This window comes from Lygodium microphyllum, chromosome 2 (assembly GCF_053477565.2).
Source record: "Lygodium microphyllum isolate KBCC chromosome 2, Lygodium_microphyllum_v1.1.10, whole genome shotgun sequence".
NCBI lineage: Eukaryota > Viridiplantae > Streptophyta > Polypodiopsida > Schizaeales > Lygodiaceae > Lygodium > Lygodium microphyllum.
In genome coordinates this window covers 155,842,480-155,858,424 of record NC_141136.1, presented here as the reverse complement: position 1 = coordinate 155,858,424, position 15,945 = coordinate 155,842,480, and the positions used below count along the sequence as shown (strand labels likewise).

The 15,945-nt window shown below is 40.7% G+C and overlaps 1 protein-coding gene across 6 annotated transcripts in view; it reads left to right on the top strand.

Moving 5' to 3' along the window:
* The window catches only part of LOC148040510 (yacP-like NYN domain protein), a 141,071-nt gene that overhangs the window by 72,056 nt on the left and 53,070 nt on the right, over positions 1–15,945 (top strand). For all 6 annotated transcript variants that reach the window (XM_087700124.1, XM_087700102.1, XM_087700095.1 and 3 more), the window contains exon 6: positions 12,191–12,245. In XM_087700124.1, the coding sequence (XP_087556250.1) occupies positions 12,191–12,245 (55 nt within the window). The remainder of the gene's footprint in view (positions 1–12,190; positions 12,246–15,945) is intronic.

The window sequence follows — 15,945 nt, the reverse complement described above, 5'->3', positions numbered from 1 at the left end:
TAATGTCTTGTGCAGCTCTTGTATATGGACTCTTGAACATACACGTGCACTCTAGGTAGCCCTCTCTTGGGGCTCTGATGTGTCTCTATAATCATAATTTGTCATCATCTCCATCCTCCCTAGATGTGTCCAAAGTGGCCATTGCAATTCCAAATTGTCATCCGTATCTTTGAGGTATTTGTCTCATAGGCCACACATCCCTATTCAATGACATTGCCATCAATGATAACACGAGTGTCTTTGTGTACTATCTTTTTCCCTTCCTTTCTAGCTCAAACGATTTTCAGCATACATGCATGTCTGTGTTCTTGTACCTGCATTTTGGTCAAGTCATCATACAAGTAGATGGGATCCCCTGAGAGTCCATGTAGTATGGTCTTATTCCTCATAAATGCCCTCTTTGCTGTCTTTTCTTGGAGCTTCAGTATGAGAGAGAGAGAGAGAGAGAGAGAGAGAGAGAGAGAGAGAGAGAGAGAGATTAATTAACGTCTACATAAGGCCAGTGTGGCCTATGAGACAAAATCTAGAGTACATCCATGTCTAATGTCATCTCATGAGTAAGGTAAAGATAACATTACAGATAAGTGGGTGGCCTATGAAACAATGCTGAAAATAACTACACGATGGGACTATACTAGGGTTGAACCATGTGTAGTGTTGTTCCATCGATAGAAAATAAAAGGAAAGGAAAGGAGAACTGATAGAACCATGTACAAAAGTGTGGTGGAGACTATGGGCTGTAGCTGATCTCAAGATCTGCACATGATCTCAGTTATGATGTGGTCCCTAGCTGCTTCACTGATATGCCTAGTGGTGAGTCTTCGGTGTCTTGTGATAATGGCTCTAATCCGACTGTGGTGTGGCCTCCTCGGAGGTGGTACTAGTAGACGGGGTCGTCGTACTCGACGAAGGGAAATGGCTCTATCCAATGCCACTTCTTTTTACTGTCTTGAATATGCCATGTTTTATTGGCCTTTCCAGTGATCCATCTCTTGACCTCGATCATTTGATGATAGATTTGATTAGTTGACCTATTCTCGAAATCATCAAGCAGCACAAACATCTAATCCCACCAAGGAGATGAGGGCTGTAAAGTAGGCAATGGAGAGTACCTTAGAAGCTCCTATTGTAAGGACGACCAAATGTCACGATAGCCACTATGCACGCGAAAGTACTGATGAATGCACCGGAAAGAATAAAGATGGGGCTGTCCAAGAATGACACCATCATGGACTGTCTACAATCCCAAGCAAGCCATTTGATTAAACTTATCTTGTTGCAAGTCTTTATCAGGCCAGTCCAACAACCTGGAGGTCGCTAGTACTTCTCCTTGCAGTGAATTCTCCTTGTTATGAAGATCAGAAGGGTGCCAAATTGTGAAATGCAAAATCTCTTGCCAAGATGCAATCAAATGAGAAAGGAGAAAAGATTGGGAGACCTTAATAGGCCTTGTAGAATTCAGCACATGCCACCAAGAAACTCGAATAACCGTGCGACTATGCGAGATACCAATCTTTTCAATGAAAAATTTTGCAATATTTGTCCAAGGATGACTCGGCACACATAAAGTCTGCAAAAGTGTCAATCTCAAAGCAACCATATGGAAATTAACATCCAATAAAGCTGCTCCCCCCATCCTTTTAGGAGTAGTCACATCTTGTCAAGAAATCCACACCTAGCCCAAATGATTCCCTTTCTTTTTCCACAAAATGAAGCGGATAGGTTGAACCACTTCCAAAAAAGACTTCTTAGTCCAAGAAAGTGAGGGCAGAAAAAACGAGACCATACTGATCATGATGCATTGAGCAATGTTAAGTCTCACATGAAGAGGCCAGCCTTGATATTTCCAATACATAAACCGATCATGTATACAGGATGACATCTAATTAAGCAAGGTGCAAGGAGCTACATCCACACCAATGGGATAACCCAAGTTTCGAGTAATATCTCCTTTAGAAATCATAGCTCCTTGTCAACCCAAAGCTTGCAAATTACTATTTGTACAAGAAATTAGTGTAGATTTCTGAGCATTAATATGAAGCCCCGAAGCTAAAGCAAATAGATTCCATGTAACCATTGTCCGATTCACATTAGTTCGATTAGTCTTGAGAAACATAAAGGAATCATTAACCAAAGATTGACCCAAAATTTGGGCACCACTGGAAAGAGACAAACCAACAATCTCACCTTGATCAGCCAACTTATCCAATAAAGAGAGCATTGGGTGAGTGACTAAGGTAAATAGCAAAGGACTGAGAGGGCAGCCTTGCCAACGAGAACAAGACAAGGTAGTTTGATGAGTGATCCCCCTATTAGGTACAATACGTGCCATAGCACCCTAATTAATGGTATCAACAAGAGAAGTCATGCAAGGACCAAAGCCCATGGTACACATCAACTGCTGCAAGAAAGACCAACTGATATGATCAAATGCCTTTTCAAGATCAAGGTGAAGCATAACAACCTACTAGCCAAAGGGTTTGGCATAATCAATCCCCAATTAAACATTCATACTGTTATGCATGATATTCCGTCCCTCCATGAAACCATATTGACATAGATGAACCAAGTGCAGGAATCTTTCTGTAATCTATTGGCAATGATTTTAGAAAAAACTTTATACAAAGAACCCATAACAGAAATGGGTCTCCATTGTTTCAAGGAAGTTGAAGAAGGAATCTCGAGCAACAATCGAATCATTGGAATCTTCCAATATGAAGGCATCAAACTGGAATTCCAGAATTGCTGACATAGGCGAGTTAATGGGTCCTTAAGCTGCTCAACATGGGCTGAAAACAGCTCATTAGGAAGCCCATCCCAGCTAGGGCTTTTCCTACGTGGTGAATGGGATAGCACATCCTCCACTTCAGCCTCTAAAAAATCCACCCATTCAGGCTTAACCTGCTTACCAACCAAGTCACAAATGTATTGATGACTGAGCAGAGAGAACAACCTAGAAAGAATCTCCTATGGACCCAACAAAGATTTATAATAGTTGATGCACATTTGAATGTTTGAGATTGGTTCAGTAACCATATTACCTTGCCCATCCAACAAACACACAATACTTTCTTGAGCATATTGGTGGTGTAAACGAGCAAAGAACTGATGAGATTGATAGTTATTATCATGGAAAGCTTCCACTCGAGCCAACAATTTGTATTTAGCATATTCCTCCTGTTGGAGAGATTGAACTCTACATTTCAACCATTCAATGGATGTAACCAAGTCAATTCTAGTATCCCATGATTGATAGTGAGACAACGAGTCAACAAAGTTTGTGAATGCTGCAATTTAGCTCGAAAAGAACAAGCATGCTGAATACCATACTGTCACTGCGTACGAAACTTAACAAACTAGATAATGTTCCGGCTCTGACATGCTATTGACTCAATAGTAGGGATCCTTTGTGTCTTTTATCCATTTTATATGGCATCCTTTTTCAATAAAAAGCCTCTTTTAATGGATTGGGTATGCTCTTAAGTCAAGCGATTAAATGGGATGGAACTGCACGTGTTTATGGATTGAACAAAACTTAAGCAGTGGAAACGGTAGAATTTGCCAGTTTAAGGTGTCAAAGGAATGGCTTCGAACCGATGGACGTGGGAGCATTAATTCTCTTTCCGTGGGCTTTTGAGGAATGAGAGAAACTTCTCGAATTCCATGAAAGAGTTTCGGGAGCTAGGATGTATACTAGTTACATATGACCAGGTGGAGTGGCACAAGATTTGCCTTTGGGTTGGGACAATGCACATGCATTATTCCTAAAAACAGCCGATACTTCCATACCCCTAGATAGAACCTTTGAGCTAAAAGAAGCAATCAATTGCTTGATACACTCCAAAAACTGATTTTGCAGTAAAAAAGATTGATTAAAACGCAGAGGCAAACGAGCAAGTAGAGCCTTAAAGGCATGAATTGGCCTACGAGTCAATTCCAATACCAAGGGATAGTAATCTGACAAGACATACTGTAGCTCCATCCACATATCAATCAGTGCTACAAGAAAAAAATTGCTTTGACAAATGTATATCCTATCAAGTCTAGCCCAAGTATCTGGATGTTGAAGAGAGCGATAAGTATATTTGGACTGTGAAGGATGTATCCAAGATGATGTGTCTTGTTTCAAAGACACATGTGCCTGCGCATCCCAAGCCTGATGTTGAGAACCATCCATAACCGAGTGAGGTGAAGTCGCTTGATCTGTAGATATGCATGCATTAAAATCACCCATAACAAAACCTTGAGGAGCCATGGAAAGGCAATGCAAGTCATTCCAAAGCTAACGGTGTTCTTGAGCAGTAGAAGAAGCATATACACCCATGAACCACAAAACCTCACCCTCATATATGATTTCCAGCATCAGCAATCTACCGGGAGTATCCTAAGAAACCAATGATGTTTGCAAGGAAGATTGAACAACCAACATAACTCTATATTTATGTGGAACTTATCCACTAAAAGCACTATATAATCCTTATATACATAATAAGAACCTACCAAAGCATGTTGTTTGTGCTCCACGGCACAAAAAACATCCCAATTACCAACAAAAACAATTCTTCACAGCTGATATTGCTTACTGCCAGAAGAAATGCCTTTAACATTCCAAAAAGCAAGTTTTGCGATAAACAAAAAGAGAGAGAATTACTGAATCACTGCTTTCCCTTTAACATTCGTAGATTTAGCAGCCTGAAATCTCTCCATCTCACTACGGATCACATCCATAAGTTCCTCCCTCTGCAAACTAGCAATCGAAGCACGAGAACGGAACTGTTGTTGCTGAGAACGAAAAACATCTTGAGGGGGCATAAGCCTCCCACGAGTATCAAAGCGCAAAGCAAAATGAGAAACACTTTTATCAACCACTCATGAGCAAGAGTCAAACAAGATTCCTGTCGAGCATTGCATCTAACCACAGTGACCCAGGAATCATCTTGAGGAGGCAAATCCGGTCCAGTTGAGTGTGACTCATACTCAATACCAACTTGGGAAACATCCTTATTTCCATTATCATATACATGCAAGGCAAGAGGCACAGGAGGAGCAACATCTTGCTGTTGTGTCAAAGGCTGGGGATCACGCTCTTGCATATCCATGTGAGGGTGCAAAGAATGCTGCAAAACCTTAGGGCTACTATCACATTCAGAAATAAAAAGGCCCAATTGGCCACATCGAAATTAGTGTCCAATAAATGTCCCCCTTGAAGCTCAAAAACCAATGTCTGCAAGCCAGGGACCTCAAAACGAATTTTAGTAGGCCGAGGTTTCCTAGTGTCCCAAAGCATACAAGCCCTATTCCTAATTCAAGAGGCCAATTGGAGCTCCACCAACACCTCACCAAGGGATCTCAAAACCAGAGGAAGAAGTCTCCAAAAATGTGCAGGAAAATTAACTACCTCCACCTAGATTGGGCATGGTTATCTAGGAACCTCTTGAAACTTAGCCGTAGGCCTCCATGGGACCATATTGACCAAATTCCTTTTTCGTACTCCAAATGTGCGTACTCGAAACATGCAATGTATTCCTTTGTTTTTAGATGGTTAGCTAGTCCATATGGTCCCATGGATGTCTATGGCTGAGTTTCAGGAGATTCTTAGGCAAGCATACCCAATCTGGGTGGAGGTAGTTAATTTTCCTGCATATCTTTGGAGACTTCTTCCTCGTGTTTTGAGATCCCTTGGCGAGGTGTTGGTGGAGCTCCAATTGGCCTCCTGTATTAGGAACATGGCTTGTATGCTTTGGGACACTGGGAAACCTCGGTCTACTAAAATTCGTTTTGAGGTCCGTGGCTTACAGATGTTGGTTTTTGAGCTCAAAGGGGAACATTTGCTGGACACTACTTTCGATGTGGCCAATTGGGCCTTTTTATTTCTGAATGTGATAGTAGCCCTAACGTTTTGCAGCATTCTTTGGACCCTCACATGGATATGCAAGAGCGTGATCCCTAGCCTTTGACACAGCAACAAGATGTTACTCCCCCTGTGCCTCTTGCCCTGCATGGATATGATAATGGAAATAAGGATGTTTTCCAGGTTGGTATTGGGTGTGAGTCACGCTCAACTAGACAGGATCTGACTCCACAAGATGATTTCTGGGTCACTGTGGTTAGATGCAATGCTCAATAGGAATCTCATTCGACTCTTGCTCACCATCTCCTCATCCTGTTACTCAAACTTTTCAACGCAGAGGTAGGGGGTTTTACACGAAGCCTTAATCTTTACATGTACTTGCAGTTGGTGTGGTTGATAAAAGTGTTTCTAATTCTACTTTGCGCTTTGATACTTGTGGGAGGCTTTTACCCCGTTAGGATGTTTTTCGTTCTCAGCAACAATAGTTCCCTTCTCGTGCTTTGATTGGTAGTTTGTAGAGGGAGGATCTTGTGGATGTGATTCGTAGTGAGATGGAGAGATTTCAGGCTGGTAAAGCTACGAATGTTAAAGGGAAAGCGGTGATTCAGTAGTTCTCTCTCTTTTTGTTTATCACAAGGCTTGCTTTCTAGAATGTTAAAGGCATTTCTTTTGATAGTAAGCAGTATCAGTTGTGAAGAATTGTTTTTGTTGGTAATTGGGATGTTTTTTATGTTGTGGAGCTCAAACAACATGCTTTGTAGGTTCTTCTTATGTATATAAGGATTATACAATGCTTTTTATTGGATTGGTTCCACATAAATCCAGAGTTATGTTGGCTGTTCGATCTTCCTTGCAACCATCATTGGTTTCTTAGGATGCTCGCAATAGATTTTTGATGCTGGAAATCATATATGAGGGTGAGGTTTTGTGGCTCATAGACGTGTATGCTTCTTCTACTGCTCCGGAACGATGTCAGCTTTGGGATGACCTGCACTTCCTTTCCGTGGCTTGTCAAGGTTTTGTTATGGGTGATTTTAATGCATGGGTATCTATGGATCAGGCGACCTCACTTCACTCGGTCATGGATGGTCCTCAGCGTCAGGCTTGGGGTGCACTAGCAAACGTGTCTTTGAAACAAGACAAGTGGTCTTGGATGCATCCTTCATAGTCTAGATATACTTATCACTCTCCTTAGCATCCAGATACTTGGGCTAGACTTGATAGGATGTACATTTGTCAGAGCGATTCTTTTTTTTCAGCACTAATTGATATGTGGGTGGAGCGACAACATGTCTTGTCAGATCACTATCCCTTGGTTTTGGAATTGACTCATAGGCCGGTTCATGCCTTTAAGGCTCTGCTTGCTCGTTTGCCTCTGCATTTCAATCAATCTTTTTTGCTGCAGCTTGAGGGTTCTATCTAGGGGTATGGAAGCATGGGCTGTTTTTAGCGATAATGCATGTAGGTTGTCTCGACGGTATGTTATTCAGCATGCTTCTTCTTTTTGAGCTGAATTGCAGTATTCACAAACTTTGTTGGCTCACTTGTTGTCTCTATATCAGCTAGGGGATACTATTGATGACTTGGTTATATGCATTGAATGGTTAAAATGTAGAGTTTAATATCTTCAAGAGGAGGAATATACCAAATACAAATTGTTGGCCCGAGCGGAAGATTTCCATGATAATAACTATCAATCTCATCAGTTCTTTGCTCATTTACGCCATAAATATGCTCGGGAAAATATCGTCTGTTTGTTAGATGAGCAAGGTGATATGGTTACTTAACGAGTCTCGATCATTCAAATGTGTATCAACTATTATAAATCTTTGTTGGGTCCACAAGGGATTCTTTCTGATGTTGTTATCTCTGCTTAGTCATCGATACATTTGTGACTTGGTTAGTAATTAGGTTAAGTCTGAATGGGTTGATTTGATGGAGGTCGATATCTTAGAGGCTAAAGTGAAGGAAATTTACCACATAGGAAAAGCCCTGGTTGGGATGGGCCTCCTAATGAGCTGTTTTCAACCCATGTTGAGCAGCCGAAGGACCCATTAACTCGCCTGTGTCAGCAATTCCGGAATTCTGGTTTGATGCCTTCAGATTTGAAGACTGCAGTGATTCGGTTGTTGCCCAAGGTTCCTTCTCCGATTTCCTTGAAACAATGGAGACCCATTTTGTTATGGGTTGTTTGTATAAAATCTTTTCTAAAATTCTAAAATCATTGTCAATATATTGCACAAAGTATTCCCGCAATTGGTTCATCCACGTGAATATGGTTTCATTAATGGACGGAATATCATGCATAACAATTTGAACGTTCAACAAGGGATTGATTATGGCAAAGCCTCTGGCTAGTAGTTTGTTATGGTTCACCTTGATCTTGAAAATGTATTTGATCATGTCAGTTGGTCTTTCTTGCGGTAGTTGATGTCTACCATGGGCTTTGGTCCTTGCATGGCTTCTCTTGTCGATAACATTAGTCAGGGTGGTGTGGCACGTATTATACTTAATGGGGGGATCACTTATGAAATTGTCTTGTCTCATTCTTGTCAGAAAGGCTACCCTCTTAGTCCTTTGCTATTTGCCTTAGTCACTCACTCAATGCTCTCTTTGTTGGATAAGTTGGCTAATCAAGGCAAGATTAGTGGTTTGTCTCTTTCCAGTGGTCCCCAACTTTTGGGTCAATCTTTGGCTAATGATTCCTTTATGTTTCTCAAGGTTGATTGGACTAATGTGAATCGGGTAATGGTTACATGGAATCTATTTGCTTTAGCTTCGGGGCTTCATATTAATGCTCAAAAATCTACACTAATTTCTTGTACAGAGAGTGATTTACAAGCTTTGGGTTGGCAAGGAGCTATGATTTCTAAAGGAGATATTAATTGAGACTTGGGTTATTCCATTGGTGTGGATGTAGCTCCTCGCGCCTCGCTTGATTGGATGTCATCCTGTATACATGATCGGTTTACATACTGGAAATCTCAATGTTGGCCTCTTCATGTGAGACTTAAAGTTGCTCAATGCATCATGATCAGTATGGTCTTGTTTTTTCTCCCTTACTATTTTGAACTAAGAAGTCTTTTTTGGAATTGGTTCAACCTATCCGCTTCATGTTGTGGAAAAAGAAGGGGAATGGTTTGGGCTAGGTGTGGATTTCTTGACAGGATGTGACTACTCCTAAAAGGATGGGGGGAGCAACTTTATTGGATGTTCATTTCCATATGGTTGCTTTGAGATTAGCACTTTTGCAGACTTTATGTGTGCGGAGTTATCCTTGGATAGATATTGCAAAATTTTTCATTGAAAAGATTGGTATCTCACATAGTCGCACGGTTATCCAAGTTTCTTGGTGGCATATGCTGAATTCCATGAGGCCTATTAAGGTCTCCTAGTCTTTTCTCCTGTCTCATTTGATTGAATCCTAGTAAGAGGCTTTGTGTTTCGCAGTTTGGCGCCCTCCTGATCCTCGAAAGGAGGAGAATTCGCTACAAGGAGAAGTACTAGCTACCTCCAAGTTGTTGGATTGGCTTGATAAAGTTTGGTAGCGAGATAAGTTTAATCGGATGGCTCACTTGGGGTTGCGGATAGGCCATGACGGTGTCATTCTTGGGCAGCCCCGTCTTTATTCTTTCTGCGAAAGTGCATCGTGGCTATCATGACATTTGGTCGTCCTCACAGGAGCAACTTCTGAGGTACTCTCAATTGCTTGCTTTACAATCCTCGTCTTCTTGGCAGGATTGGATGTTTGTGCTACTTCATGATTTCGAGAAGAGGTTAGCTAATTAGATCTATCATTAGATGGTCGAGGTCAAGAGATGGGTCAGTGGAAAGGCAAATAAAATATGGCATATTCAGGAGAGCAAAAAGAAGTGGTAAGAAAGATTTCTCCAACTCTAGAAGTTTAAAGATTCCTTATCAGGGTAAAGTTTTCATATGAAGGTTGCTTATTGGGGGTCTTCCAACTAGGGATGTGTTGCATGCTTGCAAGATCTCCCGTGGTAGTTGTGTATTTTGCACTACATGTGATGAGACATCGCTTCATCTCTTCATCTCTTCGTCTCTTGTCCAATTGCTGGACAGGTTTGGAGTTTTTTTTCCCATGTGTGATCTTTAATTACTTAGCAATGGATATCAACTCGTTCATGGATTATGGGAAGGATGCCTTTTATGTCTGCCTTGTAATCACATCATTCTTGCCTTTTCCATTTCCTTAGTTGGACAGCTTGTGGCATATTTGCTGTACTTGGAATGCCTTCATTTTTTATTTTGCCTCGGGTATCCATGGTCATGTGGCCCGTGTTCGTGGTTTATTGTTATGGCAAATCTCCTCTATGATTCTTCCTAACATCTCTGCTTGTGGATATTGTTCACTCCACTCCAGCTGTCGATTCTATGTGATGTTTGTGTGTTATGGTCTTAGAGGCCTTTTGGCTTGATTTGTGTTTGTTGTGTTTTTCTTAGCTGACCTGATGGTCTGATGTAAATATTGTCATTTTATTCAATTATCTTGACGAAAAAAAAGTGTGTCCTTTGGAGGCCAAAATTGACCTATAGGAAAATTCAGATAATTCATTACATTCCACTTTCGATATAAGTGCCATGAAGGCACCTAATTTTTTTAAAAAAATAAAGATAATTAGAACATAATAAACTTTGAGCTTTTATGACTCATATGAGCTTTATGTACAGCATCAAGTTCCTAATACAAATATGGAGGATAGCTGAATTCCACTAGAAGATACATTTACTTTTGGGGAAGTGAGGTGTGGAAGTCCTTGATGACTACTTTTCCTCCTTGATACACTACCCACTTACAATTTCTTTGTGCCTCTTTGACTTTAGCAAATTTTGTTGGTCAATTTTTGAGCTAGAGTGGGGTCAATTTGTCCACTATCCACACTTTTTGTCCCTTGTAGGGACTTCATATACTTCATCACTACTATCTTTTGTTTTTGCTTGCATTTCAGCCTTCATCCCCATGGTTTGATTGGGCTCGTGGATGATTTCTTGAAATGATGAGACAATTAGGTAAGATGGTTGAGGATAAGAGATGGGTGATTGAGAGAGCAAATAAAGTTTGATTTGCTAGTAAAGCTAAGTGGTGTGATCAGTTTGCTCAATTGTGGAGGTCTAAGATTCCTTACCAAGGGAAAGTTTTTATACGGAGGCTTCTTATCACAATGACTAGTTAAAAAGTTGGTTCAATTGAAGCCCTGGAATTATATTGGGGTCCTCTTAATAATTATGATGTGCAATTGCAAGATCTCTAGTTGTAGATGTGTCTTCTGTACTACACATTAAGAGACTCCAATTTATCTTTTTATTTCTTACTCAGTTGCTAGATAAATATGAGGTTTCATTTCCCAAGTATGGACTGCATTGACACCTCAATGTGTAATCTTCCATCCTCCAGTTTTGGCCAAAGATCCCATCCACGGCCACTTTACAGCCAGAGCATCCTTTTTGTTTTAATTTTTTGAGTTTGACTAGTCTTTGGCACATCTGGTGGACACAATGCATTTATTTTTGATTTGGCCTCAAGTATCTGTGGCCATGTGGGCTGTGTTCAAGGACTGTTATTATGGCAAGTTAGTTCCATGGTTTCAGCTGGTGTGATCAGCCTCTCTGTGCTTCATTGATGAATATCATTTGCACCACCCTGTGTCCGCTTTGCGATCCCCTTCTTCTATTCTTGTAGCCTTCTGTTTTTTGTGGCCTTTTGGGTCCACGTGTTGTTTTCTACCTCTCTTTGAGTCTGTTTGTTTGACCAGAAGGCCTTTCTAAATATTGTGATTCACTTGTTCAAACTTCTTCACTTAAAGAAAAGAGAGAGACTTGCAAGTATGAGGCAAAATTGAAAGGAATAGGCTGATTTGATTTAAGGATATGAAAGTACAAGGATAGGGTCTCAATATATAGGCCTAGGTATACACCCAAACCGTTGAGCTCATTCCTAGCATTATAGCATGGTACATTTTGAAAACTAGATGTAGACAGGTCCTCAATCAACTTACCTGCCTCTGTTTGAGAGACCATTCGACAGATCATGATATTATATATCTTGGCAGTATACTTGCCCCAATGGATCTTTTTTGAACCTACTCTATAGGCTTTCTCTCTTGAGAGCGGCCAGCCTAAGAAATTGTCCTAACCCCTATCATTTTCCTTGCTTTTTTTGATAAAGGTTTTTGGGGGTTGGGGGATTGGTGGGTGGCCTTCAGCAGTATGAAGTATTTTAATATTAGGTTCTCAGCTGAGGTGGACTTAATAGAATGTTTTTCTTGGTTGAAAAAGAAGCTTCATGGTAATGTGTACTGAAGCTATTCCTGTTCGCAGAATTGATGTTGTGTTCACTGCAACTGCAAGTGCTGATACTTGGATTGAGAAAGAGGTGAGTGTGTCTGTTTATCAATGTCGAACAGTACATAAACTGTAATCTCTCACACTTGAAATGGCATTTTCAATTCATCACAATCAGCATAAGGCCTTTCGCCACATATTATTTTAAGGAACACATATCTTGCCTTATCTTGAGGTAGATTATTGGAGCAAGTGTAATTGGTGCCACAAGAGTGAAAGCAACCCTTCTGTAATCTTTTCCACCTAGTGAATGAGTCTTACTTACGTACACCATGATAGGTGTACTGTTCATCATTGGAAATAGATTTGATTTTCTACACTTGTTAAGTAAATACTTCTACTTAGACAGGGCATGAATGATTGATTGACCCTCCAGCAATACAGTTAGCATGTCCATTTGCATTACCGTTGTCAAATCTTATGGACTCAGCTGGAGCTGCATATATGCCAATGAAATGGGCCAAGATTTAGGAACTGCAAAGGATTTCTTATATATATGTATTCCTCCAAAGAAGTCAGATGATCTTGTTAAATTGTAGATGTCTTCTGAGTATGAAGTGTATCAATGTGTTTCTGTCCTAAAATGCCATGGATGAAATAGTTATTTCATTCCTACACTGGATGATCACATTGACACCCTCTAAAGAACCATTTTAATTTGAAAAAAGTGATTTACATGTAGATTCTCATCACAAATGCATAGCCCAGGAAGGCATCAACACTCATGATATTTTACACCTTAACAAATGCTTTCACCATTCCTAAACAAAGAAAGAAAACATGTTGAGCATGATCAGTGGTATTTCTTTTTAATTTCTTGAGTCTATTGCAGTATCTTCTTGAGAAGCATGAAATACCTTGTGCAAAATCTTTTATCTCATCATGAAAATCTGGAGCTGAATATCAAATCATTCAGCAGTTAATGTGATGTTGCAAGAAGATTCCCATTGGTAGTAAGTATTTAACCACCAAGATTTGTTTTATGGAAGTCTCAATCTGCACCATCTCGGCAAGTACTTGGGAACTTTTGGCATTCATTGTTTTGCAAATATGTGTTTATGCTCAATGCCATGTAAGATGATTGTGGCCTTGCAACAAGTAGTACTAAACATCTACTCCTGTAGGGGCAGGACAATGCAATACTAGGGGTCAGATCCTTAACCATGCTCACTTCACCCATCAATAACACGACATTTTAAATCCTACAAGGCATAAAGGCCCTCTCTTGGTAGAGCAGAGGAATTAGCATACATAATAAGAGGTAGACAAAGTGAGTACAATTTATGAAATAGGCAAAGACATATGCGTGATCACTTGGACTTCTGGATCTAGGAATATTCTCTAGAGGTTTCTTAATATGAGTTTTTTGGTCTTTGTTTTCCTTTTTGCTGTATTAACATGACATTTATATCATTGCAATATCTTGTCTCAAGACCACATGAGCTAGGTAGAAGATGTAGATGTAGTCCCTTGGCCTTACAAGTAAACATTAAAATTTAGACTGCTGTACAATTAGAGCTCCATGAAGTTAGTTTGCACTTTAATTTTGATAGAGATATAATAAATGTCTTTAAAATTTTAATTTGGATAGAGATATAATAAATGTCTTCAAAAGACCATAAGCTTCATTCCTCTAGAGAGAGAGAGAGAAAAGAAAGAAAGAAAGAAAGTTATATTAACGTCTTCTAAAGACCAAAACTGGCCTATGAGACAAACTGTGATACAACTGATGAGGTCCAGCTATCCAAAATAAAAGTCCTGAATGAAAAGCTAAAAATTGGAAACTGAAAATACGGTGCTGTGAGTGTGATAAGTGTCGTGTATGTGTATGTGCGTATGTAGCTCTGGTACTCCAGATAATGGCTACAAAAGGGGAACAAATGTCGGCTGTGATAGGGGAACAATTGTCGGCTGTGATAAAGTGGTGCGATGTGTATATGTAACAGATGCAGGGAGATATACTATCCTGGGATGTAGTAGCAGTCGTCGAAGTCACTAATAGCAGGTGATCATTCCTGGATGCAGGATGTGGTACATCGGCGGTGGAGAAAGAGCAAACTGGAGGTCTGAGATTCAATGTGTCGAGTGTCGTCGGATCTCAGTCTGCTGTCGATGTAGATCAAGAATCCTCCGGATCTCCTGTCGGTGTGGCTGTGGGGTCCGAAACCCACGGATCCTCGTGCGGCGTCGGGTACGCTGGTCCTCAGCTTGCTGTAGTGTGAGCTCGGAGGTCTGGCTGGAGGCTGGTACAGTAGCTCTCACTCTGTCTGTCTGAAAGAACTGTGTAATAGTCGTCTGGGTGGGCCCCTCTCTGACTGGGACCCGCTGTGTGCTCTGCTCTCTGATGTGCCATGCCTCTCCCAGAAAACGGCCAAATGATCTCTGATCCATATCAGTCATACATCCCTGAAGTGAGCTGCTCAATGTGTATCTAGATCTCAACTCTGAGTATGCCGGGCATCTGAGAACAAAATGCTCCTCACTCTCCACCTCTGATCTGCAAAGGGGGCATATCCTCTCCTCCCGTGGGATGCCACTGGCTCTGCCACTCTCAATCATAAGCTGATGTGATGATACCCTGAGCTGTCCAATAAGAACTCTCAATCGATGTGGCATATAGATCTGCATATATCTTGGAATCTCTATGAATCCCTGCTCTGATATGCTCAAGAACTTTGTATAATAATGTGCCATCTTCGATGGCAGTGGCTGTGCAGGGCTGACCCATGTCCTCTGTATATAAATATGCCATATCTCCTGAAGAGACTTGCTTCCTTGGCACAGGGCAATTTCCTCTGTGTCTTTGCCATGACTTGTGTATCTCAGTCCGTGCTTTGTACTAACAAGTTCACACGCGGTGGCTTAGAGTCATCGTGTATCTTGTAATCATGTAACTTGTACCTTTTTTCGTAATTAATACAATTACCTTTTACGGAAAAAAAAAGAGAGAGAGTGAGTTCGGATTTTTCTTGCCTTTTCCATTTCCTTAGATGGACAGCCTTGTGGCATATTTGGTGTACTCGGAATGCCTTCATTTTTGATTCAGTATCTGGGATTCATGGTCATGTGGCCCGAATCCGGGGTTTTGTGTTGTGGCAAATCACCTCTATGGTGTCTGCTGACCTGGTTCTTCCTAATATTGCTACTCCTTGGCTGGACACTGTTTGTTCCACACCAGATGTGCTTTCAATGTGATATTTCTATGTTAGAGTCTGTGTAGACTTTCCTTTAGGACTGTTATTTTCCGTTATTTCTAAGCCGACCTGATGGTCTGATGTAAAATATTTACTACTTAATTCAATTATCTTCACGAAGAGAGAGAGAGAGAGAGAGAGAGAGAGAGAGAGAGAGAGAGTGTGTGTGTGTGTCTTGTAATCATGTAAACTTGTACCTTTTGTTCAAGAGTGGGCAACAATCCTACACTCAAAAGATGCAAGTACTAGTATGATAGAATGAAAGTACAATAGGTCTTAAGTAAGCTGGACCTATCCCTAACTCAACTGGAGTTAATTTAACTCTAGAGTGTAGTATTACTACTTTAAAAGTTCTAGACACACTATACCGTGACACTTTAATAAGTGTCCACACCACATAAATTACATTGGGCACTACCTAGAATTGGCTAATTCTAACACCCTCCTGGAGTGCCAATGTGATGAAGTACCAGGATCATCAATCACCAAAGGATAATAAGTTCAAAGACTTGTGGAAAGCCTCAAACTTCAAAGTGG